The sequence below is a fragment of the Lynx canadensis genome, chromosome D2 (genome assembly GCF_007474595.2).
Source record: "Lynx canadensis isolate LIC74 chromosome D2, mLynCan4.pri.v2, whole genome shotgun sequence".
In the NCBI taxonomy this organism is placed as follows: domain Eukaryota; kingdom Metazoa; phylum Chordata; class Mammalia; order Carnivora; family Felidae; genus Lynx; species Lynx canadensis.
This window is the reverse complement of record NC_044313.2, coordinates 42440097-42467427: the sequence shown is the minus strand read 5'-3', so window position 1 is coordinate 42467427 and position 27331 is coordinate 42440097. Positions and strand designations below refer to the sequence as shown.

The 27331-nt window shown below is 39.1% G+C and overlaps 1 protein-coding gene across 1 annotated transcript in view; it reads left to right on the top strand.

Annotated features, from left to right (window-relative positions):
* The window catches only part of BMPR1A (bone morphogenetic protein receptor type 1A), a 137472-nt gene extending 116607 nt beyond the window's left edge, over positions 1-20865 (top strand). The window contains exons 6-13 of the mRNA XM_030334758.1: positions 1965-2061; positions 2224-2323; positions 7767-7911; positions 11790-11982; positions 13487-13784; positions 15736-15911; positions 16918-17048; positions 17133-20865. Coding sequence (XP_030190618.1) covers positions 1965-2061; positions 2224-2323; positions 7767-7911; positions 11790-11982; positions 13487-13784; positions 15736-15911; positions 16918-17048; positions 17133-17258 — 1266 coding nt within the window. The 3' untranslated portion in view covers positions 17259-20865. The remainder of the gene's footprint in view (positions 1-1964; positions 2062-2223; positions 2324-7766; positions 7912-11789; positions 11983-13486; positions 13785-15735; positions 15912-16917; positions 17049-17132) is intronic.
* Positions 20866-27331: the final 6466 nt, after the last annotated feature.

Here is a 27331-nt window from a genome sequence, read left to right as displayed (position 1 = left end):
AAAATATTGAAGGAAGAACTATGGTTAGAGCAGTGAGCTCAGCAGTAATAACCCGTATCTTGCATGCCCCTAAACGAGGCGTATCACAAATTGACTTCACTAATATAAATTAGTTGTTAAACTTCACAGTCTGTGTTCTTTTAACATAAGAAAGAGTCTAACATTTAGCTCTTCAGTTTCCAACACTTGTCCTTTCTAAATTCTTCCTGTCACACCTGCCTTCCAGCCCTCTCAAAGTGTTCTCTTGCCAGGGTGTGATCATGAGGGCAGCCATTCACCAAGAATACAGAAGCCCTGGAGGGTCTCTTCCGGCGTCTGGGAAAGCAGCTGCCATGTAACAGTGCTTTTTCCTTGTCCTCCATCACCTCCTGGTTTTCAGCAACACATCCATTGCTTGGCGGTCTTCTAGCATTGCTAGAGAAACCCCTTCTTGGTTGTTCTTTACATTTTGTCTTCTGCAGGGCTAAGCTCATTTTGAACATTAGCCTTCCTGCAACTGTTTGTAGATGCTTCGTAGTCCTTTTATTCACCTTCAGTTAATATACTCTCCATTCCCTCCTTCATGTAAATGTTCTCGATCTGGGGTTATTTCAGAGTCATTTGTGTAACTCCTAACATCTCTCTCTTTTCTTTCTCTTTATGGTCATTTAAAAGTAAAACTGTTTGGGGGCATGTGGGTGGCCCAGTCAGTTGAGTGTCTGACTTCAGCTCAGGTCATGATCTCGTGTTTGTGGGTTCAAGCCCTGCGTCGGGCTCTGTGCAGACAGCTCAGAGCCTGGAGTCTGCTTCAGATTCTGTGTCTCCTCTGTCTGCCCCTCCCTCCCCTGGTCACCCTCTGTCTCTGTCTCTCAAAAAATAAAACATTAAAAAAATAACTTTTTTTTTTAAGTAAAACTTTTTTAACATTAAAAATTTAGTTAAAATGGAAAACTTGTGCTTTTGGAAATTTCCCAATACTCTCAACCCATCTTTCTTGGTAGGATCAAGTCGTGGACTCCTATTCATTCACCTTTTTAAAGTAATACTTGATTATACTGAGGTTTTTCTGTTTTGGCCATCTGATACTTAAGAATAACATGGTCAGTTTCTGCTTATGTTCCTGCTACTTTTATAATGACAAGCAATTCCTTTCTGTTGCTATTTTGGTCCAGAATGGCAGTTTTCCCAGGCAGTGCTGAAATGTCAGCATTCAAGTTAATAACTTGTCAAGTACTGTACCAATCACGTAAAACTTCACACATAATTGTTGATGTCTGCTCTCTTGACTGAAGTCCTTTCCTGTGCTCATTTTCTGATCTGTCAGGGACACATCTCCTCTCTGGCCGGTGGTCTCTAAGAAACTCTCAGGAGTATGGTTTCTGCATTTTGCCTTTGTCCTCACCACATCTGCTTTAACTTGCTTCTGCATTGGGTTCCTTAGTCTCAACATAGTTGTTCTGTGCAGACTCCGCAGTATCTTCTACCTCCTCGACTACTTTTCCTCATGTCTCCTTTCTTTAGACTACAACGCCCTCCACTTAAGTCGTCTCGGTGCTGCTGTGAGATCCTGTGCACCCTACTAGTTCATCACTGCAATAAAGTGTATTACCCATGTTTTTTAGGAAAAGATCTCATGACTTAGATTTTTACTACTACAAACAGGTGAATAGTAATACATTAAGATATGCCAAAGTTTTGGTGAAAAATACTTGTGAACTTTTGTTTATAATTTAGTTATAGTCCAGTGTTCCAACACATCATCCACATACATATGTTCTTAAGAAATACCATTTTACAATCCTTATAACACTATTTCAACACAAATAATTTTTTGATAATCTTTTCTTAACACATAAAACTTGCAGGTCCTTTTCACTCAACAGAGCTAGAAATTGTGTTCATGAATATTAAAAAAAAAAAAAAAACCCTCATTCTCACCTGAAAATATCAAGCCATTTTTAATTTTGTCCTTACTCTTCCTCTAGGATTCACCAAAAGCACAGCTACGGCGGACGATAGAATGTTGTCGGACCAATTTATGTAACCAGTATTTACAACCTACACTGCCCCCTGTTGTCATAGGTAGGTTCGTCTAGAAGAGGGTGATTGTGATTTTCAGTAAAATATTTTCTGATTTTGACAGTAAGCAAGCTTTCTAGAATTTAACACTCCCAAGTTATTTTTCTCCTTTCGTATGTGATGAAGAGATCAAATGTGTGCTTTGTTGTTCACTTCCCTTGTCAGGTCCATTTTTTGATGGCAGCATTCGCTGGCTGGTTGTGCTCATTTCAATGGCTGTCTGCATAGTTGCTATGATCATCTTCTCCAGCTGCTTTTGTTACAAGTAAGATCATTATTTTTACATAAAATATGTTGTTGAATATTAGATGTAAGTAGTTCTTTAAAAGGCAATGGGCATAAGTTATTGACCACTGAATGCAGTTCAAACACCATTAACTTGTATTCTCTGGGTCTGTCTTCTTTAACTAACCAGATTATATTTTTCTTAAGGAAAAAGAGGACCTTACTATTAATCAGTTAATTGAACCCAACTTTATACTTCTTGTTCATGAGTACTTAGGATTTTTCTTATTTATGGAATATTGAACTTTTTGTATCTGAATGTTTAAAATCTGTCCCAAGAAGACAACTGCGTTATCGTTCTTTAGTTACTTGGGGCTTCAGAATTGTTTGTGGTTAGTCATGATTTCAGAAGACAGATGCCAAAAGAGAAGAGGAATAAGAGGAGGGGATAAACTTCAATAATAAAGCATTATCTTATTGGCATATGAATAGACTGAGAGATCAGTGGAACAGGTTCCTAGACCCATAAATAGACCCCAGTATATAAGTAAATTTAGTATATGGTAAAGGTAACATTCCAGATCACTGGGGAAAACATGGATTATTTGACAAATGGATTTAGTAGTAGGTGGCTATATAGAAAAACATGAGGGGTGTATAGTTAGCTTGTTTAGTTGAGAGTTGGTTGACTCTTGATTTTGGCTCAGGTCATGATCTCACAGTTGTGGGATCGAGCCCCACATCAGGCTCCATGCTGGGTGTGTAGCCTGCTTAATTTTCTTTCTCTGTCTCTGTCTCTGTCTCTGTCTCTCTCTCTCCCCCCCTCTCTCCCTCCACCCCCTCTTTAAAAAAAAAGAAAAAGATGAAGTTCAGTCAGTAACCTACATCGTAATAAGTTTTACCCATCTTGGATCTAAATACGTAACATTAACTGATTAAAGAACTGGAACAGACCATAGAAGAATTTAAAAAAATAATCTCAGTGTGGAAGACCTGTGACTGACATAAAACCAAGAAGCAAAGAAAAACACCCCATACACAGAAAATAAAACCTTAAAAAAGAAAAACTTGCGTCAAGTACATAAAAATAAAACTTTACTATGTGGCAGAAACCACCATAAACAGAAGACAAAGAGTGAAAAATATTGGTATCTCATATTACAAAGAGCTGATTTCTCAAATATAGAGAGCTTTTATAAATCAAAAACAAAAAACTTAGCAGTTCAATGGGAAAACATTCCCCCCAAACTGAACTCACATTTATCTAAAAGGAAATACTTACAGCTCTGAAAAGAAAAATAAAAAGATGACTCAAGAATATTCACAATATGAAAAATAGAAATTAAAATCATACTGAGATACTGTTTTCCACCTGTAATACTGGCAGAAATTCTTAGATAAAGAGACAGATTGAGCATCTCCCTTTTGCTGCCTCCAGTGAAAAAGCAATAGTTTTTACCTTCTTTGTCCAGCTAGGACAAGGAGAACGGGATACCAGATAATAGCAAAAAACAACAACAACAAAACCTTTGGAACTTGGGAAACTTTTGGATGAGTAGTAAGTGACTTTGCGGACCTACAAAATCAGACTCCTAGGCTAGAATTTGAGAAAGTAAAGGTGCAACCAGTTTATACTATAGAATTCCCCAAGAAGCTCGAAAATTGGCAGCACCAGTTACCTCTGGGAGTAAAGCTGAGAGTGGCAGTAAAACCAAGAGGATTGCTTGAAAGTCTATTTTTAGAAAGTCAGATGCTGTGTTACGCAATACTGCATTAGGAAATCACTCCCAAACATAGTCGCTTAAAACAGCAATTATTATCTCTCACTGTGGGTCAGAAATTCAGGAGTGACTGACTGCACGTCAGAATCTTTGATAAGGTCCAGTCAGATGTCAGCAGGAGCTGTGCTCACCTAAAGGCTTGACTAGAGCTGGTAGATTACTTTCCAAGGTAGCTCACTTCTGATGCTCACAGGTTGACAGGGGAGCTTAGTTTCTCTGATGTGAGCCTCTTAACAGAGCTGTATGAGTATCCTTGCAGCATGAAGACTGGCTTCTTCCTCCTAGGGTGAGTGATTCAAGAGATCAAGGTGGAAGCTGCAATGCTGTTTACGATCTAGACTCCAAAGTTACACCATCACTTCTGCCACATTGTGTTGGTCACACAGGTCAGCCCTAAAACATTATGGAAGGGAAACAGGGACTTACATACCGGGAGGTGAGAATGTTGTGGTCCATCTTGGATGACAAGTCCCACAGATGTTGAGACCCCTACTCTTGTTCAGAACAGTCACCCCTACTATCTCCCTGACAGAAAGCTAGAAGTTTCTCTGTAAAGAACAAAGAGGGGCGCCTGGGTGGCTCAGTCGGTTAAGTGTCTGACTTCAGCTCAGGTCATGATCTCGAGGTTCCTGAGTTCGAGCCCTGCATCGGGCCCTGTGCTGACAGCTCAGAGCCTGGAGCCTGCTTCGGATCCTGTGTCTCCCTCTCTCTCTGTCCGTCCCCCACTCATGCTCTGTCTATCTTTGTCTCTCAAAAATAAATAAAAATCTTTAAAAAAAAAAGAAAAAGAACAAAGATAAGATTCTTAGTTGTGGCATCACATTATTGAGGGTGAGATATTATAGTGAAAACATGGAGGTAAAGTGAACATTTATATACTTATTGGTGGGCCCCTCAACCCTCCCAGAACTCTGTTAGGCAGACTTATTCAAACAAGAAATAGGAAGAATCTTCTTGGGGAAATCCATCCAGCCCAAGAGAAAAAAACCTAAATATACTCACCTCCATGGGCCCAGTGAAATGGCCCAGGCAGTTATCTCACAGTGAAGTCTGTAATCAGTAAGCTCCACTCATGTATCAGTAGTTGCCAATGAGGCAGTGAGGGCACTAATCCCTGAAAAACAGGAGACAAATGAAGTAAGCCTTATGATTGCCCACCATATTGCCTGGAGAGAGTTTCTAGCTGTAGGACATAGGAGGAACCCAGGTGTAGCCCATCAGGCTCTGGCTCAAGGAGATGTAGCTGAGTCTGGGGTATGAATAACAGAGTACTAAAGAGGAGAGAACTTCACAGGGAAAGAACTCTGGACATCTGCAGAAGGTTCTTATCAAATATTCAGCTGAATCTTTATCAGCATGTACAAGTGAGGAAACTGCCCAAGACTGGGTAAGAATGCCTGAAAAGATCGAAGGAAACAGTGTTCAGTGCTCACACAAGTCTGGGAATAGTGTCTGTTTCCATCACCTGGGAGACTTGAAAACCTCATAATCCCCAGGGCTTTGGTTAGAGTACTCAGAAGGGTCTTGCTTCAGTATTGGGGAATAATTAGCTCTAAACTAAACATGACATTGGTCCCACCTCAGAAGGAGTATACTGTTTTCAAATAGCTGCATCCTAGAGCAAAGTTCAAGGATATTTAGAGGGGTGCCTGGGTAGTTCAGTCAGTTGACTGACTGACTCTTCTGACTCTTGATTTTGGTTCAGGTCATGATCCCAGGGTCATTGGATCAAGGCCAGCGTTGGGGTCCTTGTTGAGTGTGGAGCCTGCTTGAGATTCTGTCTCAGTCTTCCTCTGTCTCTCTTCCCCGTTCATGCTGTCTCTCTCTTTCTTTAAAATAATAAATAATAAATAAGAATATTTAGAAGAATATAAAAACACCCAGCACCAACAAGGTAAAATTCACAGTATCTGCCATCTAGTCAACAATTACCAGGTATACAACTAATACAACCAGTAATGAGGAATCAAAACACCAACCGAAAACTGATCGAAGTTTTAGAATTTAGTGGATAGGGGCATTAAAATAGTTATTATAACTGTATTTTATATGTTCAAAAAGTGAAATAGAGACTTGGAAGATCTAAAAGAGACCCATATCAGACTTTAGAAAATGAAATCTATAATACCTGAGATGAAATATACACTGGATGAGATTAATGACAGATTAGATACTGTAGAAGAAAATATGAGTAGACATGAAGACACTGCAAGAGAAACTAAACAAACTAAACCATCAATACATATTTTAAAAATAAATTGATAGGACGCCTGGGCAGCTCAGTCGGTTGGGTGTCTGACTCTTGGTTTTGCTTGGGTCATGATCCCAGGGTCATGGGATTAAGCCCCGCATCAGGCTGAGCTTGGCCTGCTTAAGGTTTTTTCTCTCTCTCTCCCTCTGTCCATCTTCCTCACATGTCCTCTCTCTCTCTCTCAAATAAAAAAAAAAAAAAAAAAAAAAAAACACTAAAATGAAAAAAAAAAAATGAGCACCAGTGAACTGTGGGACTTCATGCAACCTAATGTATATACAGTTGACAGTTGAATAGTGCAGAGGTTTGGGGAACCAACCCCTGTGCAGTCAAAATCTGTGTATAACTGACTCCCCCAAAACTTAACTACTAATAGCCTACTGTTGACTGGAAGCCTTTTCAATAACATAAACACTTGATTAACACGTATTTTTTAGGTTGTGTGTATTATATGTTGTATTCTTAGAGTAAGCTAAAGAAAAGAAAATGTGTCAAGAAAATCATGAGGAAAAGAAAATACATGTATATGTAGTACTGTGCTGTATTGAAAAAAAAATCTACACTTAAATGGATCCATGCAGTTCAAACCCATGTTTTTTTCAGTGGTCAACTGTATATATAATTGGACTTCCCAAAAGAGGGGAGAGAGCAAATTATTTTTAAAAATAATGACCAAATTTTTTTCAAATTTAATTAGAACTGTAAACCCATAGAGCCAAAGTACAAGCAACAAAAAGAAATCTACACCAAGGCACATCATTATCAAATAGCTCAAAACCAGTGATAAAGGAAAAAAATCTTAATTGCAGCCAGAGAAAAGGCAGATTAGGTGCAGAGGAAGATGGGTAAGGATGGTAGCCAACTTTTCAGGGGAAACAGTGTGCATAGAGCAGAATCTTTAAAGTACTCAAGGGGTAAAAAGTCATAAACCTAGAATTCTATATGCAGAGAAAATACTTTCAAAAATGAAGGTAAACTGGGGTACCTGGGTGGCTCAGTCAGTTAAGCATCTAACTCTTGGTTTCAGTTCCGGTCATGATGTCAAGGTTCATGAGATCGAGCCCTGTGTGGGACTCTGTGCTGACAGTGCAGAGCCTGCTTGGGATTCTGTCTCTGTCTCTAAATAAATAAACAAAAAAATGAAGGTGAACTAAAGACACACATACAAAAGCTTGAAAGAATTCATATCCAGCAGATTTGGACCACAAAATATGTTAAAGGATGTTCTTTAAGTAGAAAAAAAATTGCATTTTAACATATATATAGAACTCTACTTCACAAGCTCCATTTCTGGATATTATTTTAACAGAGAATATATTATCCTGTAAGACTAATTTGGATGTGATCCTATCTAAAGGAAAGATGGTGTCGACAACCTCAACATTTTTCTTAACCCTAGAATTTTATAGTTTTAGAATTTTAATGTAGCTTATTTTCTGCTTTTTCAAAAGACATTATTGCAAGAGCATCTCAAGCAGACGTCGTTACAATCGTGATTTGGAACAAGATGAAGCATTTATTCCGGTTGGAGAATCATTAAAAGACCTTATTGACCAGTCACAGAGTTCTGGTAGTGGATCTGGACTACCCTTATTGGTAAGATAAAATGTCATACAAACACAAATGGTTTATCGATACAGAATTTGTCCTCATATGATCATACACAGCATATTTGCTACAGAGTAGGGAACGTTACTAAACACACATTTTTTTCCCTTCTTACTTAGAAAGATAGCTACCGTAATGCAAGGAGAAATCAGTTAAAAACAAGAAGTATGAAACAAGAAAAATAGAACAGGCAATTAAGATAGAGTCTCAAACAAAATTAGGGGGAAAAACGTGATCATGAGGCGCTATATAAATGCTAGAGTTAACTCTCAAGTTTTGCTTTTAACAGCCAACTTGTAGAGGAATCAGATATAAATTCTTTGCATCTAAGGTTAAACTCATTGGCTGGGAGAAGTATAACTATTTCAAATTAATAAGTACTAGAGATCCAGATATATTTTTAATTTAATTGCATTTGTTTAAATACATTGATCTCTGATTTTTAAATTTATTGAATTCTGTAATTGAATTGGAAAGGTAAAAGTAAAACTGTCTTCATATGCAGACCACATGATATCTACATAGAAAATCTCAAGGATGGTACCGTAAAGTGAGTTTATCAGGGTTGCAGAATATATGGTCACTGTACAGAAATCATTGAATTTAGGTACACTGGCAACGAGTGGTTAGGAATTAATGTTTTATTTTAAAAAATGTATTTTAATGTTTATTTTTGAGAGAGAGAGCGTGCAATCAGGGGAGGGGCAGAGAGAGAGGAAGACACAGAATCCAAAGCCAGCTCCAGGCTCCGAGCGTCAGCCCAGAGCCTGACACTGGGCTCAAATTCACGAATTGTGAGATCATGACCTGAGCTGAAGTCAGGCACTCAACCAACTGAGCTGCCCTGGCACCCCAGGAATTAAAAATTTTAAAGCAGTATCATTTAAAATAGCTTTAAAAGACATCATATATTTTAGAATAAGCTTAACAAAATGTATATAAGACCTGTGCACTGAAAATTAGAAAACATTGCCAAAAAATTAACAAAACCCTAAATAAAGGGAGATGTCTATCCTGTCTGTGAATCAGTAGATGCAGTATTAAAATTTCAATGATCCTAAATTGATTTAGAGTTTGCATTCAATATGAAATCAGAGCAAACTTTTTAGAAATTGATAAGCTGATTCTAACATTTATACGGAAATGCAAAGGACCTCGTAGAAGAGTCAAAGCAATTTGGAAAAAGAATAAAGATTCACTACCTGATTTCTGTACTTACTATAAAGCTACAATAATCAGCACAGTGTGATCCTTACATATAAGTATGTATATCAGTGGAAGAGAATGGAGAGTATAGAAATGGATACAAATATCACTTGAATTGGGTGCCAGAGTAATTCAGTGGGGAGAAGACAGTCTGTTCAACAAACGGTGTAGGGAAGATTGGGCATACGTTTGCCAAAAAGTATATCTCAACCCTTATCTCCAAATACAAAATTACTTTGAAATGGTTCATAGACCTAAATGTAAAAGTTGAAGTATAAAACCCTTCAAAGAAAATGTTTTAGAAAATCATTGTGACCTTGGGTTAAGCAAGGGTTTCTTAGCGCACAAAAGGCATGAATCATTTTTTTAAATGATACATTGGACTTTGTTTTTTTTTTAAGTTTATTTATTTTGAGAGAGACCGAGACAGTGCAAGTGGGGGAGAGGCAGAGAGAGAGGGGAGGAGAGGGAATCCCAAGCAGGCTCTGTGCTGCCAGTGCAGAGCCCAACGTGGGGCTTGAACTCACGAAACCGTGAGATCCTGACCTGAGCCAAAACCAAGAGTTGGATGCTTAACCTACTGAGCCACCCAGGCGCCCCGGTGAATTGGGATTTCTCAAAATTTAAAACTTCCTATTCAGAAGACACTTAAACAAAGGAAAAAATAAGTCACAAACTGACAATGCAGATCTGAGAGAATTTCTATTGCAGCATGTATAAAGAACATTTATAATTCAGTAATAAGGCTACCCAGTTTTTAAAAATGGACAAAATTTTGAACAGATACTTCCCAAAAGAAGATAAAAGAATGGCAAAGAAGCACATGAAAAGGTGCTCAGCAGCATCAGGCAAATGCAAATTAAACATTAAAGCAAGACACTGCACATCCACTAGTGTGGCTAAGGCTGAGAACATTAAGTGCTGAAAAGAATATAGATCAGCTAGATACCTCATACATTGCTGATGGGAATGAAAATATTTCAGCCACTTTGGGAAACAGGTTGACAGTTGACTGAAAAGTTAAGTTTATACTTTCTATACAGTGAAAGTTCTTCCACTAAGTATTTACCAAAGAGATATGCAGACGTGCCCACACAAAGACCTGAATGTGAATGTTCACAGCAGCTTTGTTTGTAAGACATAGGGTTGTAAACAGCCCCCAAATCCATCAGCTGGTAAATGGATAAACAAATCATAGTATATTCATACAGTGGAATACCACTCTTCCATAAAAAGAAACTAGTGATACAGGCAGCAACAATACAGATGAATTTCAAAATGTTTTATGCTAAGTGGAAAAAGCCAGACAAAAGACTACATACTGTGTGTTTTCATTTATGTGATATTCTAGAAAAGGCAAAACTGTAGGGAAAGAAAACAGATCAGTGATACCAGCGCCTTGCGGGGGGGGGGGGGGGGGTTGACTTTAAAGAGGCAGGAGGGAACTTTCTTGGGTCCTGGGAACGTTCTATATCTTAATTGGGGTGTTGGTGGTTGCATTACTGTATACATTTGTCAAAACACAGTCCTCAAAAAGAGTAGATTTTGTTGTATGTAAATTATGCCTCAATAATCCTGACTTTCTTTAAAAACTATAAAAGGATTCTGTAATAAATGATACATAAAGTTAAGTCAGTTTAGGTATGCACAAAATCTAGTCCATTTTAACTGCATTTCCAACGTGGACCTTAGGGTTCTTATTAATTTAGAATGACCACTAGTGCTTCTGAAAATGAAAGGTAGCAATCCGTGTGCATCTTTGATTCAATGAAAATACTTGTACTTTAGGTATTGCCCTAAACAAATCCCTATATTCTGTGAGTAGAAGGGAATAGAGTTCAAACAAATACATGTATACATAATAATAAAATTATAATTGTGAGAAGTGTAGCAGCTGCGAGGTATACGTGTGCTATGAAGGTGTTCCACAGAGAAATAACACCCTTAAGTGAATTCTGAAAGCTGAAAGAAGAGAAATAAGAGGGGTGGTGGGTGGGTGATTATAGCAGATGATGAGGCTGGAGAGTCAGGTGGGAGCCAGATCACGTAGGGTCTTCCAGACTTGAGTGGAAGATTGGTAACTGTCATTTGGATTTTGCTGCATGATAAAGCACCCCGAGCTTAGTGGCTTGAGCAATAAATATTTATTATCCCTCATGATTCTGTGGGTCTGCTGGACAGTTCCTTCTCTAGAGTTGCCCGGCTGGAGCTGGATGCTCCCAGACATGGCCAGGGCTTCCCGTGGTATCGTTCATCAGTCACAGAGTTCCCCAGCTCAGCAAGAAAGGGCGAGCCCCAGAGCACAGACACTTTTCAGGTCTCCACTTGTATCACGTTGTTCTGTTGCCAAGAGCAAGTCACATGGCCATGCCCAGAGTCTGTGGAGGAGACTACCCAAGGGGGTGTGGACTAGGAGTGGAATTATTTTGACCATTTTTGCAAACGGTCTGCCACATTGACCAATCCGTTAGTGTGTGATTTCACAAAATATGTTGTGCATTGTTTCATCTACTTTTAAATATGTTATAAATTCTAACAGGGCTATTGACTGGTCGTACATCCCATCCTTTTTGTTGGGATGGGCCATCAGACCACTTTCTCAGTCTTAGTAGGTTCCTTTCATCAGGAACTCCACAAACATTTTACCTTTTTCTATGAAGGTGCAGCGAACTATTGCCAAACAGATTCAGATGGTCCGGCAAGTCGGTAAAGGCCGATATGGAGAAGTATGGATGGGTAAATGGCGTGGTGAAAAAGTGGCAGTCAAAGTATTTTTCACCACTGAAGAAGCTAGCTGGTTTCGAGAAACGGAAATCTATCAGACAGTGCTGATGCGCCATGAAAACATACTTGGTGGGTACACGTTCGGTTTCAGTCGATTCTATACTCTGACACGGTTAGTGGGGTGCAGATAGAACCCTGCTACATGGGCTTTGAAAATATACATGAATTCGCTTATGTGTGTTTGGCTGAAGGAGACCCAGGAGAATACAACAGTTTAAGTACAAAACAATCCTGAATGCCCACCAACCACTTTATTTACTATCCAACTAAGAAAACAAGAGTGAGTTTCAAATTGGAAGTAGTGTTAGTTTATTGGACTTACTCATACAGTAACAAAACCCAAGTTTTTGAAAGGTAATTTAAGCAGTTTTCTAGTATAACTTTAACTATATGTACCTTTTTGCCTTTTGTAAATTAAACTACCCCCCACCTTCATTTACAAAGTAGAAAAATAATTTAGGTATGATCTGATCAGTAGGGTACATAGACTCCTTTAGCTTTCCTGACTTTTCAGCTACTATTTCCCTACCCTTTAATTTCGAGAGTGCATAGCGCATTGCCACAAGTATTCCAGACACTTAACTATTAGTTTCCTAGTGCTGTCATAACAAATTACCACAAACTGGGTGGCTTAAAACAACAGAAATTTATTTCCCAGAGTTAGAAGCCAGAAGTTTAAAGCGAGGGTGTCAGCAGAGCCATGTTCTTTGAAGGCTCCGGGAGAGGCCTCTTCCTTGTCTTCCCAGCTTCTGGTGATTGCCAGCAATTTTTGGCATTTCTTGGCTTGGAGACCACACTCTTGCTGTTTGTTGTCATACGGCCTTCTCCCCTGTGTGTCTCTGTCCAAATTTCCCTCCTCTTGTAAGGATGCTGGTCGTTAAGTTAGGGTGCATCCTGATGTCATATGACCGCATCTGAATTTGATTACACCTACAAAGATCGTATTCCAAATAAGGTCACATTTACAGGTACCAAGTGGACATGAGTTGAAATGGGGGGGGAGGGCAATGCTGTTCAACCCAGCACTCACTGGCCTTTTTCTGAAGGGAAAGAGGACAAGAAAAAAGAAGGAAAGGAGCCTAGTATCATGGACCTGCTTGTCAGTGAGCCAGACGGAAAGGCAGATGCGATGAGGCTTGATGGACAATTGGGAGTTGGTTTAATTAGGAGCAGACTCTTAGTTGAACATTTTAACTTTATTATTGTAATGTGTCCACTTTTCAATTTCAGAGCTTTTCCACATTCCTTCTTCTTGTAGTTTTTCATGCTTAGAGAATCATGTATACGGATAACATCCCCCCAGGTTATTTTCTGATATGTGATCTTTTTCTTAGTGGTACAATTGTCGTTTTCATGATTATCATTAAGATTATTTTAAAAGTATTACAGAATTGTAGAGGTGTGTGTATAAATGGCAGGAAAAAATTGGTAACACATTCAAGAGATTTTGTTAGGCAAATTAAATTTTTATCTGTACATGATGCCTAGGTTATTCTCTGTATCCTGAATGAACATTCATTATTCTTCCTACACACCTCCGATAACTAACCTTTTAAACTCATCAATTGAACAGGTTTTATAGCAGCAGACATTAAAGGTACAGGCTCCTGGACTCAGCTCTATTTGATTACTGATTACCATGAAAACGGATCTCTCTATGATTTCCTGAAATGTGCCACACTAGACACCAGAGCCCTACTCAAGTTGGCTTATTCAGCTGCCTGTGGTCTGTGCCACCTCCACACAGAAATTTATGGCACCCAAGGAAAGCCTGCAATTGCTCATCGAGACCTAAAAAGCAAAAACATCCTCATTAAGAAAAATGGAAGTTGCTGTATTGCTGACCTGGGCCTTGCTGTTAAATTCAATAGGTAAGTGGTTCTTTGCCTGCTGCTTTGAAGTCATTTTAATCTCCAAAAGATATTTGCCTGTTTGGATTCAGGATAGTGGAGTTCCAAACACGTATTTGTACTTACTTCTCTAAAGAAATAGTGGGGATTTTTTGGTCTTGGTGTTTTCTTTTTCTGTTGTTTTTTTTACAAAAATTGCATCCTACCGTACATAATTCTTGATTTCCTGCTTTTTATTGTTTTAGACATCATTCTATTTCAGTTTATGTAGCTCTGCTTCATTTTTTTAAAGTTTATTTATTTATTTTGAGAGAGGGCATGCACACACTTGTGGAGGAAGGGCAGGGGGCTGGAGAGAGAATTCAAAGCAGGCTCCACACGGTCAGCGTGGAACCAGTGTGGGACTCTAACTCATGAACTGTGAGATCATGACCTGAGCTGAAACCAAGAGTTGGATGCTTAACCAACTGAACCGTCCAGGCAGGCACCCCTGCTTCATTCTTTTTCACAGTACTGATACAAAGTTTTCCATTATATAGATGTAGTATAGTTTATTTCATCTATGACCTAACTGATGGGCATCAAAGTTGTCTGTATTTTATTATTTTTTAAAAAAATACTTTAATAAACATTGTATTTTACCCATTTATAATATCCTCGAACACTTGTACAAGTATTTGTTTGTGGTGGATTCCTGGAGAGGAGGCTAAACAAAGAGTAGGTGCCTATGAAAGGATAGTGTGATTGCAGGCTGCCCCTTCAGGGGCCATGCGTTGCTTTACACTCCCACAACAGTATACCGTTCTCCATCACCATTTGAAATTGTCAGTATTTTTTAAATAGAATTACCAAATTTTTAGGAAACCATTGAAACTATTTTCATATTGTTATAACTCTAGGAAACAGCAGGCAATTTACATTTCAGAATTCCTTTCAGGTTATAAAATAGAAGTACTCCATCTGTCCATCTGTAATAAATTAATATTAAAATTGAAATCTTCTTCCCTAGTGGTTACAGTCTTCTGATCCTGTGTTACAGTCTTCTGATCCTGTTGTTGTTCTTTGCCATTGTGGTGTTCTTTGGCTCAACTATTCGTCAGGTGCTGTTTAAGAAAACCTAAAATAGGGGCTCATGGGTGGCTCAGTCCGGTTAAGCGTCCAACTTTGGCTCAGGTCATGATCTCATGGTTTGTGAGTTTGAGCCCCGCATCGGGCTCTGTGCCGACAGCTCGGAGCCTGGAGCTTGCTTCGGATTCTCTCAAAAATAAATAAATGTAAAAAAAATAAAAAAGAAAAAAAGAAAACCTAAAATACATAATATTAATCTCAGATTCAGAGTAGTTTCCAGAACCTGCCAGAATTGGGGGCCTGAGCAACAAAGCATTCATGTCTTCCAGCTCTAAAATGTAGTCCAAGATTTGAAAAACCAATAAACATCATTTATTACTGATTGTCAATATGATTATGTAAACATTACTCACAACAGAACTAAGTGGATTGGATCCATAAAGAAGAAGAAAATGTAATCCTGTGTCACAGAGACTGAGTTTATCATGTGGGAATGGTAAAAACAAATGATTCCTCTCAGTTTACTTTCATATTCACTTGTTCTGGGATATAATTATCTACCACTTTTTCTTATATTCAGTACTGTCGTTTTTCTTAAAGAGGCACTAAACTTGTTTGGTAACAAAACTTGACTTGATATGTAACATATTTAAGGGGTATGTTACTGTTCTAAAATCTGGAAAATGCTAACTTTTAAAGTCTATCTGGCCCCAAGGAATTCTGTTAAGGGAATGTGGAGATATTAAGTAGGTAGGTAGATAGGTAGATAGGTTTTGTTTTAATTTTATTTTTCATATATTTATGTATGGGGTGTGTGTGTGTGTGTGTGTGTGTGTGTGTGTATACACATGTAGATAAACTGTTTTGTTCCTGACGCTCAACCTGAACATTGTCTCTGTTTCAGCGACACAAATGAAGTTGACGTGCCCTTGAATACCAGGGTGGGCACCAAACGCTACATGGCTCCAGAAGTGCTGGATGAAAGCTTGAATAAAAACCATTTCCAACCCTACATAATGGCCGACATCTATAGCTTTGGCCTGATCATTTGGGAAATGGCTCGCCGTTGTATCACAGGAGGTAAGACTAGTTAATGTGGTTCCAGTTATGTTTATATCCTCATTATTGAAAAAGCAACAGCTCCATTTATATAACTTAGAAGTCATATATGTTGGGGATCAAGGCCACTGCCACATTTTGTGATTTCACTACAAGGACTCACAGGACTCAGCATATAGTTGTCCTCACAGCTAAGATTTATTACAGTGAAAGAATACAGATAAAGTCAGCCAAGGGAAAAGTGCACGGAGCAAAGTTCAGAGGAAATCGGGCACAAGCCTCCAGAAGCCCTCTCCTAGTGGAGTCACACAGGATGTGCTTAATCTCTCCAGCAGTGAGTTAGGACACTTGTGAAATATTGTCATCTAGGAAACTTCATGAGAGACCTAGTTAGTACCCAAAGATATTTTTAGAGCCAGGTTACATGGGCACCCTCCGCCTAGCAAGTACCAGAATTCCAAACTCCTAGAACGAGAACAGGTGTTCAGCATAAACCATATTGTTTGCACAAACCATCTAGGCACAGTGAGCGACCTTATCACTTAGGAGAAGTTTTATATGCGTGTAGGGGACTGTTTGCCTGGCAATTTCCCAGACACTGGCCCAGCGCCAGCCCTCTATGCAGGCCTCTTCAGGACAGCAGTCTCAGGCCTGCCATGTTCACTATTCCCCACAAATCATGTTGTCTTTCTGCTGTAGAATAAAAAATAAAAACTGCATTCATTAGTAAGAACAAATATGTATGTAAATAATTAGACTAAAAAGGTAAATGAGCATTTCACCTTACTTTTTTTAAGGGATATACATAGCTAAGTCCATAAGTTTCATAGGACCCTACCCGGATGGAGGTAGAGAAAATAATTAGGCATGAAAAAGAGAAGAACATACATTTACTGTTAAAAGTGAATCAGTTACTCTAATTCTTTTCTTCTTTGTGTAGGAATCTGTTTTAACTCCCATAGTTGAGTAAGAGGTGCTGAGTAGGTTGACATTTTTTGTGCCCACTGTGTCTTCTCACTCCCTACAGGGATAGTAGAAGAGTACCAGTTGCCTTATTACAATATGGTACCCAATGATCCATCATACGAAGATATGCGTGAGGTTGTGTGTGTCAAACGTTTGCGGCCAATTGTGTCCAATCGATGGAACAGTGATGAAGTAAGCAGAGCTCCGTCCCCTGAAGTGGTTGGTAAGTGTCGTCAAAGATCTTCATGTGCTCACCACACTCTCTTTACTTTTCAGTGTCTACGAGCAGTTTTGAAGCTCATGTCAGAATGCTGGGCCCATAATCCAGCCTCCAGACTTACAGCTCTGAGAATCAAGAAGACACTTGCCAAGATGGTTGAATCCCAGGATGTAAAGATTTGATAAACAGTCCTGAGGAGAAATTCTAGACTGGAGGAACTGTTTTCACCCAAGGAATGGGTGGAATTAGAGTAGAATAAGGATGCTAACTTGGTTCTCAGACTCTTTCCTCACTACACCTTCACTGGCTGCTAATATTAAACCTTTCAGTACTCTGTAGAATACAAGCTGGGAACTTCTAAACACTTTGTTCTTTATATATGGACGGCTTTATTTTAAATGTGGTTTTTGATGCCTTTTTTTTAATTGGGTTTTTATGAACTACATCAAGACTTCAATCCTGATTAATAAGTCTCCAGACTCTGGGTACTGAATTCCCTGTTCATAAAATGGTGCTTTCTGTGAAAGCCTTAAGAAGACAAATGAATTCAGCGGAGATGGAGAAATACACACTTTGCCTTCTACCTAAGGAAGTTTAATCTGTTTGTATCCCACCTTTGTAAACAGCCTATGGATTATGATCTGTTGGGGATACTCCTTAGTTTATGATAGTTTGTCATGCTTTGATGGTGGTGTGTACACACGTGCACGCGCGCGCACACACACACACACACACACACACACACCAGGATTCTTCTGCTGCCATTCGAATTAGAAGAAAAGAATTTATGGATGCACAGGAAGATATTGATGGCTGTTGGTTTTGTGCTTTAAAAATGCATTATCTGACCAAGATTCTCCAATCACATAAAAGCCATTTATTTACCTTGCAAGTGAGCAAGCTTCTCTGCCAACTTTATTTTTTAACATGAAAGTTGATACAAAGGCCAAAAGAAGTTTAAAGTGTCTGTAAATTTGGTCTGTTTTCCTTTCATTACCATCTTTTTCTTCCTCCCTCCCTCCCTCCCTCCCCACCTGCTTCCTCTCCCCTCCCCTCCTCTCCCTCCCTTCTTTCCATCTCTTTCTTTTCTTTTTTTCTTTTTGGTAATTCTTACTTTTGTCCTGAGAATCATCTTATCCAAAGTTGGAACTTCCAATGCCATGAACCTTCTAAAGAAAAACACTTCTTATTGAAGTGAACTACTAATTACTGCATTTGATAGCAATGTAAGTGCCTATAACCATGTTCTATATTCTTTATTCTCAGTAACTTTTAAAAGGGAAGTTATTTATATTTTGTGTGTAATATGCTTTATTTGCAAAACACCTCCTTTACAACCATATTTTATATATGTACATACATGTATACTGTAGAAACCAGCTCCTGTGTACCTCATATCCCATTCTTAAGGGAAAAAAATTAAGAGATCATCAGAAAAAAAAGAAGTTATAAAGTAGAACTACATATAAATTTTCAGAATTAATGCATTCAAAAGCATATATCAAATCTAGGACTTTGTTATTTCAGGCATAGACTTTCAATAAGATGCTGTCATCTCATGTTTTCTTTGTGAAGGGATCCTCCAATTAGAAGTTTCTATTTCAGGGCTGATAGAAACTTACCAACAACTATTTTGGGCATTTAAATCATTTGAGACTTTTGGTTGTATGATTTCTGTTCCATAACTTGTGATGACAATGAAGAGTCAGGCAAAAAAAGCTCAGTATCTAGTGATATGACTATAGACTATGAAATGTCTGTAGCCATTACCTGTGTCTATTCCATAGAGCTATTATTCAGTACAATGCGACATATTTTATGCATGCCTTGTTATCCCAAGGAATAATTCTGATTTACTTAAACTTACACTTCTGTAATGCCTTTTTCCTGTTAATGTCTTATCCTGAACAAACAGCTCACGGGTGCATAAAGTGAATAGTTTTTTTTTGAATGTAACATAAAATAAATGTGATTATATCACAACATAGTTAAAAACCTTTAAAGGGGAGGAATCAGAGCACATATCCATCCATTACCAAAAATCTGACTGGCGTTTAAGGATGAAACTCTTACTTATTTATACATGAAACTTCACAAATTTGAGATTTTCTTGAATAGTTTTGACTAAGCTTAGTAGTTTTCATCTAACATAATTAAAGTTTGAAGTGTTCATCAAAATCAGTAAATGTATATATTGATAGTATGCAATAACGTGCTCTTTCAGAATGTTCTCCCTGTGTCTGTACTGACCGATTCTAATCCATGTTGCCATGTGATTTAAGAACAATTCTGAGCTCTGATCGTAATCTAAGGTTGCTTTATTTTTTATTGGATAAACTATAGATCTTGGAAATTATTTGTCATCTTAATAACAAAGTATGTAAAGAAAGGCAAACTCTATTCTTAGTAATGTTAAAATAGTGTGAGAGCAGACGATTACAGATAGTATATAAGTAGAAGACCACTATAATGATTTTTTTTTAATAAATAGATCTATGAAAAGTGGTATCAAGAATTAACTTCAGCGGCTTGTTCAGTTAAAATATTTTCTAAGATAGCATGTTCTTTAGAAAGCAAATGATGCCATATTTGAAATACTAAAGTCCAAAAAATATGCATGAAACTTATTTTCTTCTCTCCTTCCTACTCTCACTGTTGAATTTCTAAGTTCATCCAGCAAGTGAAATATTTAAAGACTAAGAGGAAGTATTACATAGTACTATAGAGTTAATAATTTGTAAAACCCCAGGAGCCATTATTTGGCCCCACTTACAATTTAGCTTGAATCTAGTTTCTCTGGAAATGTCTTCACAAAAGATATTTCGGTCAACATTAGAAGTGTCCCGAAACTTAGAGAGTGGCCTATAGCTTTTGAAAATTATGTTTTACAAAACGTGCCAGATTTTTTATTTATGCAGTCTAAAAATACTCAGTACCTTTTTCTTTCATACGTTTTACTTCTATTTAGGACAAAAATGTAATACAACTTTTAAAAAATCATGTATCTCTTAAACTGGCCCAAGATCAAATTTGATATTGAATTATTTATTCCAGGCAAGATGTTATAAATTAAATCACTTATGTTTCTTTTCATACACGTTGTTTGGAAATGTTCCAAATACCTAAATTAACCTCAACAGGAGAAATACTAATTGATTTTCTAAAAAAGATTGTTGTAGCTCTTGTACTGTCGAAAGGGGTGGTATTTATTACTTGCTTGGGTCAGGTGTTAAAATAGGGTAGCAGTTCATCGTATTGCCTCAGTGCTGTTATGAGAGTTACAGTGGAAAACCGCACAGAGCTGACTTGTGCATAAACACCAAATTAAATCTCCGGCCGGCAGCACGTGAAGCCACGTGTGATGATCATCCCGTAAGGAAAGTATGTGAATACTGCTTTTGCAAAGGAGTAAATCTATTACTGTAATTTTAGCTTGTGCTCTGTACTATGCTTTCAGTGGAATTATTTAAGCTCTTTTAGTGACCATTGTCCTTGCCCATTTAAAAACTAAAATGTAGTATATATATTGTATAAATGAAAATATCATTATAGCTTAATTAGGGAAGTTGTACATAGACATCAAAAGAAGGGTTAAAAACAAGCAGTTTTATTATGCAATTGTAAAACACCAAAAATATAGATTCATCTTTGATATGTAACACACTAAATGTATTTTGTACAGCATCTGGTTTAAAAGGTGCCTTATTAAGTTTACCATTAATTGCTTTGTTCTATATATAGATTACATCCAATGTATCATTTTTAAGTAAATAACCTTATTTTAGTATACTTTAGTGATGTGTTTTGTGATACTCTGCTCCGACGGTATTGTGTGTCAAAAGTCACATGTCTGGTGAGATTTTATAGCAAGTTAGTGTATGTACACGTGTCTCTGAGATGTGCATTTCAGCTACTGGAAATCCAGTGTGGGACACACAGCAGGTAAGTGACCACACACTCTTTCCTTCATGTAGATAGAGAAGTTACAAACCTATTACAATGAAGGGTTGTTTCCCTCTAAAAAAACTTTTTTTCTAATTCTAAAACTATGCACTCATTGCAGAAACTTTGGAAAACATAGAAAAGCATAAAGAAGCAAATAAAATCACTCACAATTCTGCCATGTTACCCCTATTCACTTTTGGATGTTGCCTTTCACTCTTTTCTACTGCATACTTTCTACAAAATTAAGACCATAGTATGTCATTAATATCCATCGAAACAACTTAAAAAAAAAGTTGAATGCATAATATTCCAACAAGTAGATGGAATAATTTATTTTTGTAATTCCCTGTTGAATATTTGGGTTATTTCCATTGTTTTCAAAAATATAACGAATGTATTGCACATCCGTATACCTAAATCTTTTAAATCATGAATTTATTCTCTTAGATTACATTCCTAAAAGTGAGCCTAGTGAATATGAACTTTTAAAGGAATATTTAAGATGAAAAAAATCAAAGGTTCTTGGTTAAATGTTGCCATATTTCTGCCCGGAGGGTTTCTCGTGGACACTCACACTAGTCATGTCAAGAGAGGGTTCATCTCGCTACGTTCCTTCCAATTTCCATCTCTCTCTGCTACCATAGTGCCTGGTTTGTTCCCATTTAACTCATTTCTTTTTCTTTTTTTTTTTTTTTTTAGCGTTTATTCACTTTTTGAGAGACCGAAACAGAGTGCGAGCAGGGCAGGGGCAGAGAGAGAGGGAGACACAGAATCCAAAGCAAGCTCCAGGCTCTGAGCTATCAGCACAGAGCCCAATGTGGGGCTTGAACTCACAAACCATGAGATCATGACCTGAGCCTAAGTCAGACACTTAACCGACTGAGCCACCTAGGTGGCCCCAGTAACTCGTTTCTTTATTGAGAGTAATGGAATCCATTTATCTGGCTTTACAGTGTTCTTGCTTGCAGCAAACGCTTTGTTAAAAGCTGGAAATGCAAGGAGGGACAATAGCTCTCCTGTTCTGCAGCAGTTTCATTTACCCTCCTGCATATATTCCCAACACCAATCAGAGCTGTGGGCAGTTGTGTGTAAATTCAATGTACCTTATGATGCCTTAGGCAGTTGAACATGTTAAATCATCGTAAAAGGTTTGGGACTAGTCAATGGTCTCCTTACCAAAAAAGATGCATGGTTGGAGATAGCCTATTCTAGATTCCTTACAGGAACCCCCATTTAGTTTCACTGTAAGATGCTTTCTTGAAACAATAGCACACACTCCCCTGCAGCCTGGGAAAGAAGAATCAGGCATTTCTTGGGCCTATCAAATACTTGCTAGCTTTCCTTCCATGTGTTAAAGGCTGACTCAAAACCTGGGTCAGTATATTCATTTTTCCTTCCCAGCATAATCTGTTACTCTCACTGATTAGTTGGAATAGTGCCTATTTCCAAGGTTTCTTTAATAGTAGTAGTAGGACTATTAGAGTAAACATTAAGGGATGAGGACACTATTCTTTCAGAATAATCTAATCCTTGTAGGTAGTTTCAAACAGACACTAATTCAGTCATTAAATCTTCGCTCACTTGGAGAAATATTTATCTGCCTGTTGCTAGCACAAGGACAATTTCTGGCACTTTAGACTGTATGAAGTTAGACGCGTGTTCCTGCAAAGCCTTGCTTCAGCCCTTGGAGCAGTCCAGCCGTGACTAAGCAGACACGGTGCACCGAAGGTAGCCAGCCAGCAGTGTAAGGCAGAGGCCACCCAGTGGCACTGGGCACTGCACTGGTCTTGGAGTTCAGTCCTGTGAGCTCAGGTTAAAAGCAGAAAGAGGCAAGTCCCCCTAAAGCTGGAAAGCAAGAGGAGGCTTAGTTCAAGTGCGAAGGTACACCCAAAAAATATTCCAGATCGAAGCCAAGGCTGGGGCTGAAAGGTTAATCCCTAATTGCCCTTTGAGGTAGAGATTGTTACTCTCCTGTTTAGATGGAATATGTGTGGCCTGCCTGTTAACTCCTCTAAACCGGATAGTCCTGGCCTTTGTCCAGTTAGTTTTACTGAGTGTCCACATGTCTGCTCAGAACGAAGTTCAAGGTGATTCCAGCTTCCCCAGTGCTTCCTACCTCCACCTCAGTGCTCTAAATATCCCTTCTACAGGGAACCTGAAATGTTACCGTTATTTGAAAGTCAAAGGTCAGTATGAAATACTCAAAATATTTTCAAGCTAGAGGAAGAAAGAACTAAGGCCTTCGTCGTTGAGAGGGGAGCCGTTTTTAAAGCAAAGTGAAAATTGGCTGATGACTGAGGTTGGTGATGGGCACCTGCTGCTCTGCTCGCTGCTACTTGCTGCATGACTAAAATCCGAGTAAGCGGTGAAAACTATTAAAAAGACGATCGAAAGGCCGTGGCAAAATAAAAGACCAACACTGTTATGGAAGACATTTCAATCAAACACTTAAAAATCAAAGCTTATTGTTTGGTTCTGTCTTCCTTCTTGGCTAGGACTTTGGCTGGAGATAGAATCTAACTGAAGATACTTCCAGCATCCCTATTGCCAGTAAGAAGTCTGATGTGTCTAATTCAGTCCACTGTAATTTAATTTATTTCATTCAAGAAACAGGATTTTTTTTTTTTTTTGATGTTTTGAAGTTTAAACTTGCCATGTCTGGATACATTTCTTTGTGTTAGTACTAACTGCATGATTTTAACCTTTCCTTAAACCTGAGAACTTCCACTATTTCCTCCCTTTCCTTCTTTTACTTTTCTTTCTAGAACTCCTATTAGGCAAATATTAGGTGTCCTGGATGTTTCTTCCATATTTCTTAGTCTGTCTCTCCTTTGTTCCCTCCTACCTTCTTCTTTTCAGCCCATCTACTAAGTTGTTTTATTAAACCAAAGTTTTTTTTTTTTAATGTCTATTTATTTTGAGAGAGAGAAGGAGAGAGATCCCAAGCAGGCTCCACTCTGTCGGTGCAGAGCCCAACACGAGGCTTGATCTAATGAACTGTGAGATCGTGACCCGAGCAGAAATCAGGAGTCAGATGTTTTACCCACTGAGCCACTCAGGTGCCCCTCCACCAAATTTGATTTTAGCTTTTTTTTTTTAAAATAACTTCAAAATTCCAGAAAAGTTGTAAAAATAGTATAAAGAATGCCATTTACCCTTCACCCAGATTCATAAACTACTACGTTTTGCCACAATTGCCTTATCAGTCTGTGTGTGTGTGTGTGTATACAGGCATAAAGGCTTGTCTTGGAATGTTTGTGCACACGTGTGTGCATACATACATACATACACCTTTTCTGAACTATTTGGATTAAATTACAGAGCTCATGTTTCTTTCAATATTTCAGGGATATTCTATTACATAACCATTAGGTACAGTTTTCAAAATCAAGAAAGTTGACATTGACACTATAATTATCAGCAATACTATAACCTGCAGACCTTTGCCAGTTTATTCTAATAAAGTCCTCGAGAGCACACTTTCTGGGCCCAGAATCTGTCGCATTGCATTTAGTTGTCCTGTCTCCTTACTCTTCAATCTGAAACAGTTCTCCAGTTTCTGTCTTCTGTGATACATTTTCTAGAGTAAAAAGGCCAGAGGGTTTGTGGACATATTTGTGTCCCATTGGGAGGCCATTATCGATAATGTCATTGTCGATCCCTTACTCGAGGCGATGCCTACTGTCTTCACTGCACAGTTGGTTGTTTTCCCTTTGTAATTACTATGCTATGGAGATAATTTGAGACTGTCCCAGCCATTGGTAATTCCAGTGTGAATCAGTGGTTACAAAATAGTGACTTTTGCTTGCATTAGTACATTTACATTTATTAATTGGCATTCTGTAAGGAAGAGGTCTAGCTTCCCTTCTTTATTTTTTATTATCAGTAGGAACTCATGGATTCTTATTTTATACAATGAGTTATAGTCTATTGAGGTCATTATTTGTTTTGATGCTCAAGTTGATTCAGACTTGACCCCTGGAAATTCAAGTTGGCTCTTGAGGCTTTTTCCACATGCCCATCTTTTTTTGAGCACTTCTTACCTTTGGGGGGGGGGCTGAAAAGATGTTCCAGGGTCATCTGGTACTGTACCTGCCCCAGCCATGGGGTCAGCCATGCTCCCAGGCACTCTGATTCCTTTTAGAGAGGATGGTATTTAGAAACCAGAATCTGAGTGGCAAATAAGATTTCCAGTTTCCTGTATTGTTTTAGAGACTTGAATATTCCAAAATCTTCACGTTTTTTCAGTTTTGTATTCTCTTGTTCATGATGTTAGTTTTCCACAAATATTTAGCACTTTGGTGTAGTTGCTAATCTTTGCGTTACTGAACCCCTGCTCATGTCAGTTCAGTGTTCCTCAGCCTCCTGTTTTTATCAGGAAGTGATGGGGTAATAGCTGTTTGTTAGAGCAAAAATTGAGAAATCCTTTCTGGGGCACCTGGGTGGCTCAGTCGGTTGAGTGTCTGACTCTGGATTTCAGCTCAGGTCATGATCTCACGGTTTGTGGGTTTCAGCCCCGCATCGGGCTCTACACTGACAGCGAGGAGCCTGCTTGGGATTCTCTCTCTCCCTCTCTCTCTCTCTCTGCCCTTCCCCCACTCATGCTCTCTCTTTCTCTCTCTCTGTCCCTCCTCCCCTCAAAATAAAATGTAAAAAAAGAAGCGATACTTTCTTTTCGCCTACTCAAGAGGATTCAGGCTTTTCCCACTCCACATTTAGCTCGCTCCCCACCCCCACTGCCCCTCAGCAAGTTTTGTCACTGTTAGGCCAGGTTTCGGGGAGCTTTCTTGATGGAGGATGGAGAAACGCTCAGACCGGAGCTGATGATGTTTGGTATTTTCAAGAGACACCTAGGATGCCAGCGTTGCTGCAGAGCGGCAGAGGAAAGGAGAGTTTTAAGAAGCATCTTTTACAGGGGCTCCTGGGTGGCTCAGTCGATTAAACGCCAACTTCAGCTCAGGTCGTGATCTCATGGTTTGTGAATTCGAGCCCCACATCAGGCTCTCTGCTGTTGGCAAAGCACCCGCTTTGAATCTTCTGTCCCGGTCTGTCTCTCCCCCACTTGTGATCGCACTCTCTCTCAGAAACAAACGTTAAGAAAAAAAAAAAAAGAACAGTCAGATCAGCCCCCGACTTTGGCTCAGGTCATGATCTCACAGTTGGTGGCTTTGAGCCCCATGTCAGGCTCTGTGCTGACAGCTTGGAGCCTGGAGCCTGCTTCAGATTCTGTCTCCCTGTCTCTCTGCCCCTCCCCCACTCTCTCCCTCTCTCTCTCTCTCAAAAATAAACATTAAAAAATTTTTTTAAAGGAACATCTTTTACAGACCATATATCCTCTCCACAGTGTTTCTAAAATAAAAAAGTTTCTGAAATAAAAGTAAAGGTCAGGCGTTACTTTGACAGTATGTTGTGGTCTGGGAACATGCGTCTGGACTGCTGCGGGTAAGGTTATCCATGTCTTGGGGCGCCTGGGTGGACCAGTCGGTTAAGCGTCCAACTTCAGCTCAGGTCACGATCTCGCGGTCCGCGAGTTCCAGCCCCGCGTCAGGCTCTGGGCTGATGGCTCGGAGCCTGGAGCCTGCTTCCGATTCTGTGTCTCCCTCTCTCTCTGCCCCTCCCCCGTTCATGCTCTGTCTCTCTCTGTCTCAAAAATAAATAAACGTTAAAAAAAATTAAAAAAAAAAAAAAAGGTTATCCATGTCTTCTGGGAGCTTCCTGCCTCCACGGGCAGTAGCCAGCCTGCAGTTGGAGGCCCAGGATTGCCCCGCACTGCCTAGGTCGGGGCAGAGGCCACTGCCACCAGCCGCTTCGCACAGGCAGGGGACGGCTGGGACCCAGGGCCTGCTGCCCCTCGGCTGCGTCGCCTCCGCTCATCCCCCCAACTGTCTTAGGGGCTGAGTTTCAGTTTGGGGTTCCCTCGAAATCACTCCCATCTCCAGCAGTCTCAAAGGTTTTGGGTTATGATTTCCTACTCCTATTTCATTTTATGCTTGATTCCTTCTACTTCCCATTTTTCAGGAACTAGCAAAATTTTCTGATCTGCTTATGGTACCCTTTCTTGTTTTTCAATATTGTTTTTGAATATATTTATGGTTTTTTTCTCCCCATCAAATTTGGGGAGGTAGGATACCACCATTGCCTCGTTCTGGATGCCACAGTGAAGTATGTTTTAACCCCTGGGGAACACTATGGCTGGTGGGCAATGGAAAAAGAGTCTGTACCCAGAGATATTAGATGTCATAGTGGAGATCGGAAATTTGTCAAATGAACTCTAGAATTCTTGCTAATCTGGTGTCTTCATTATAGAAGT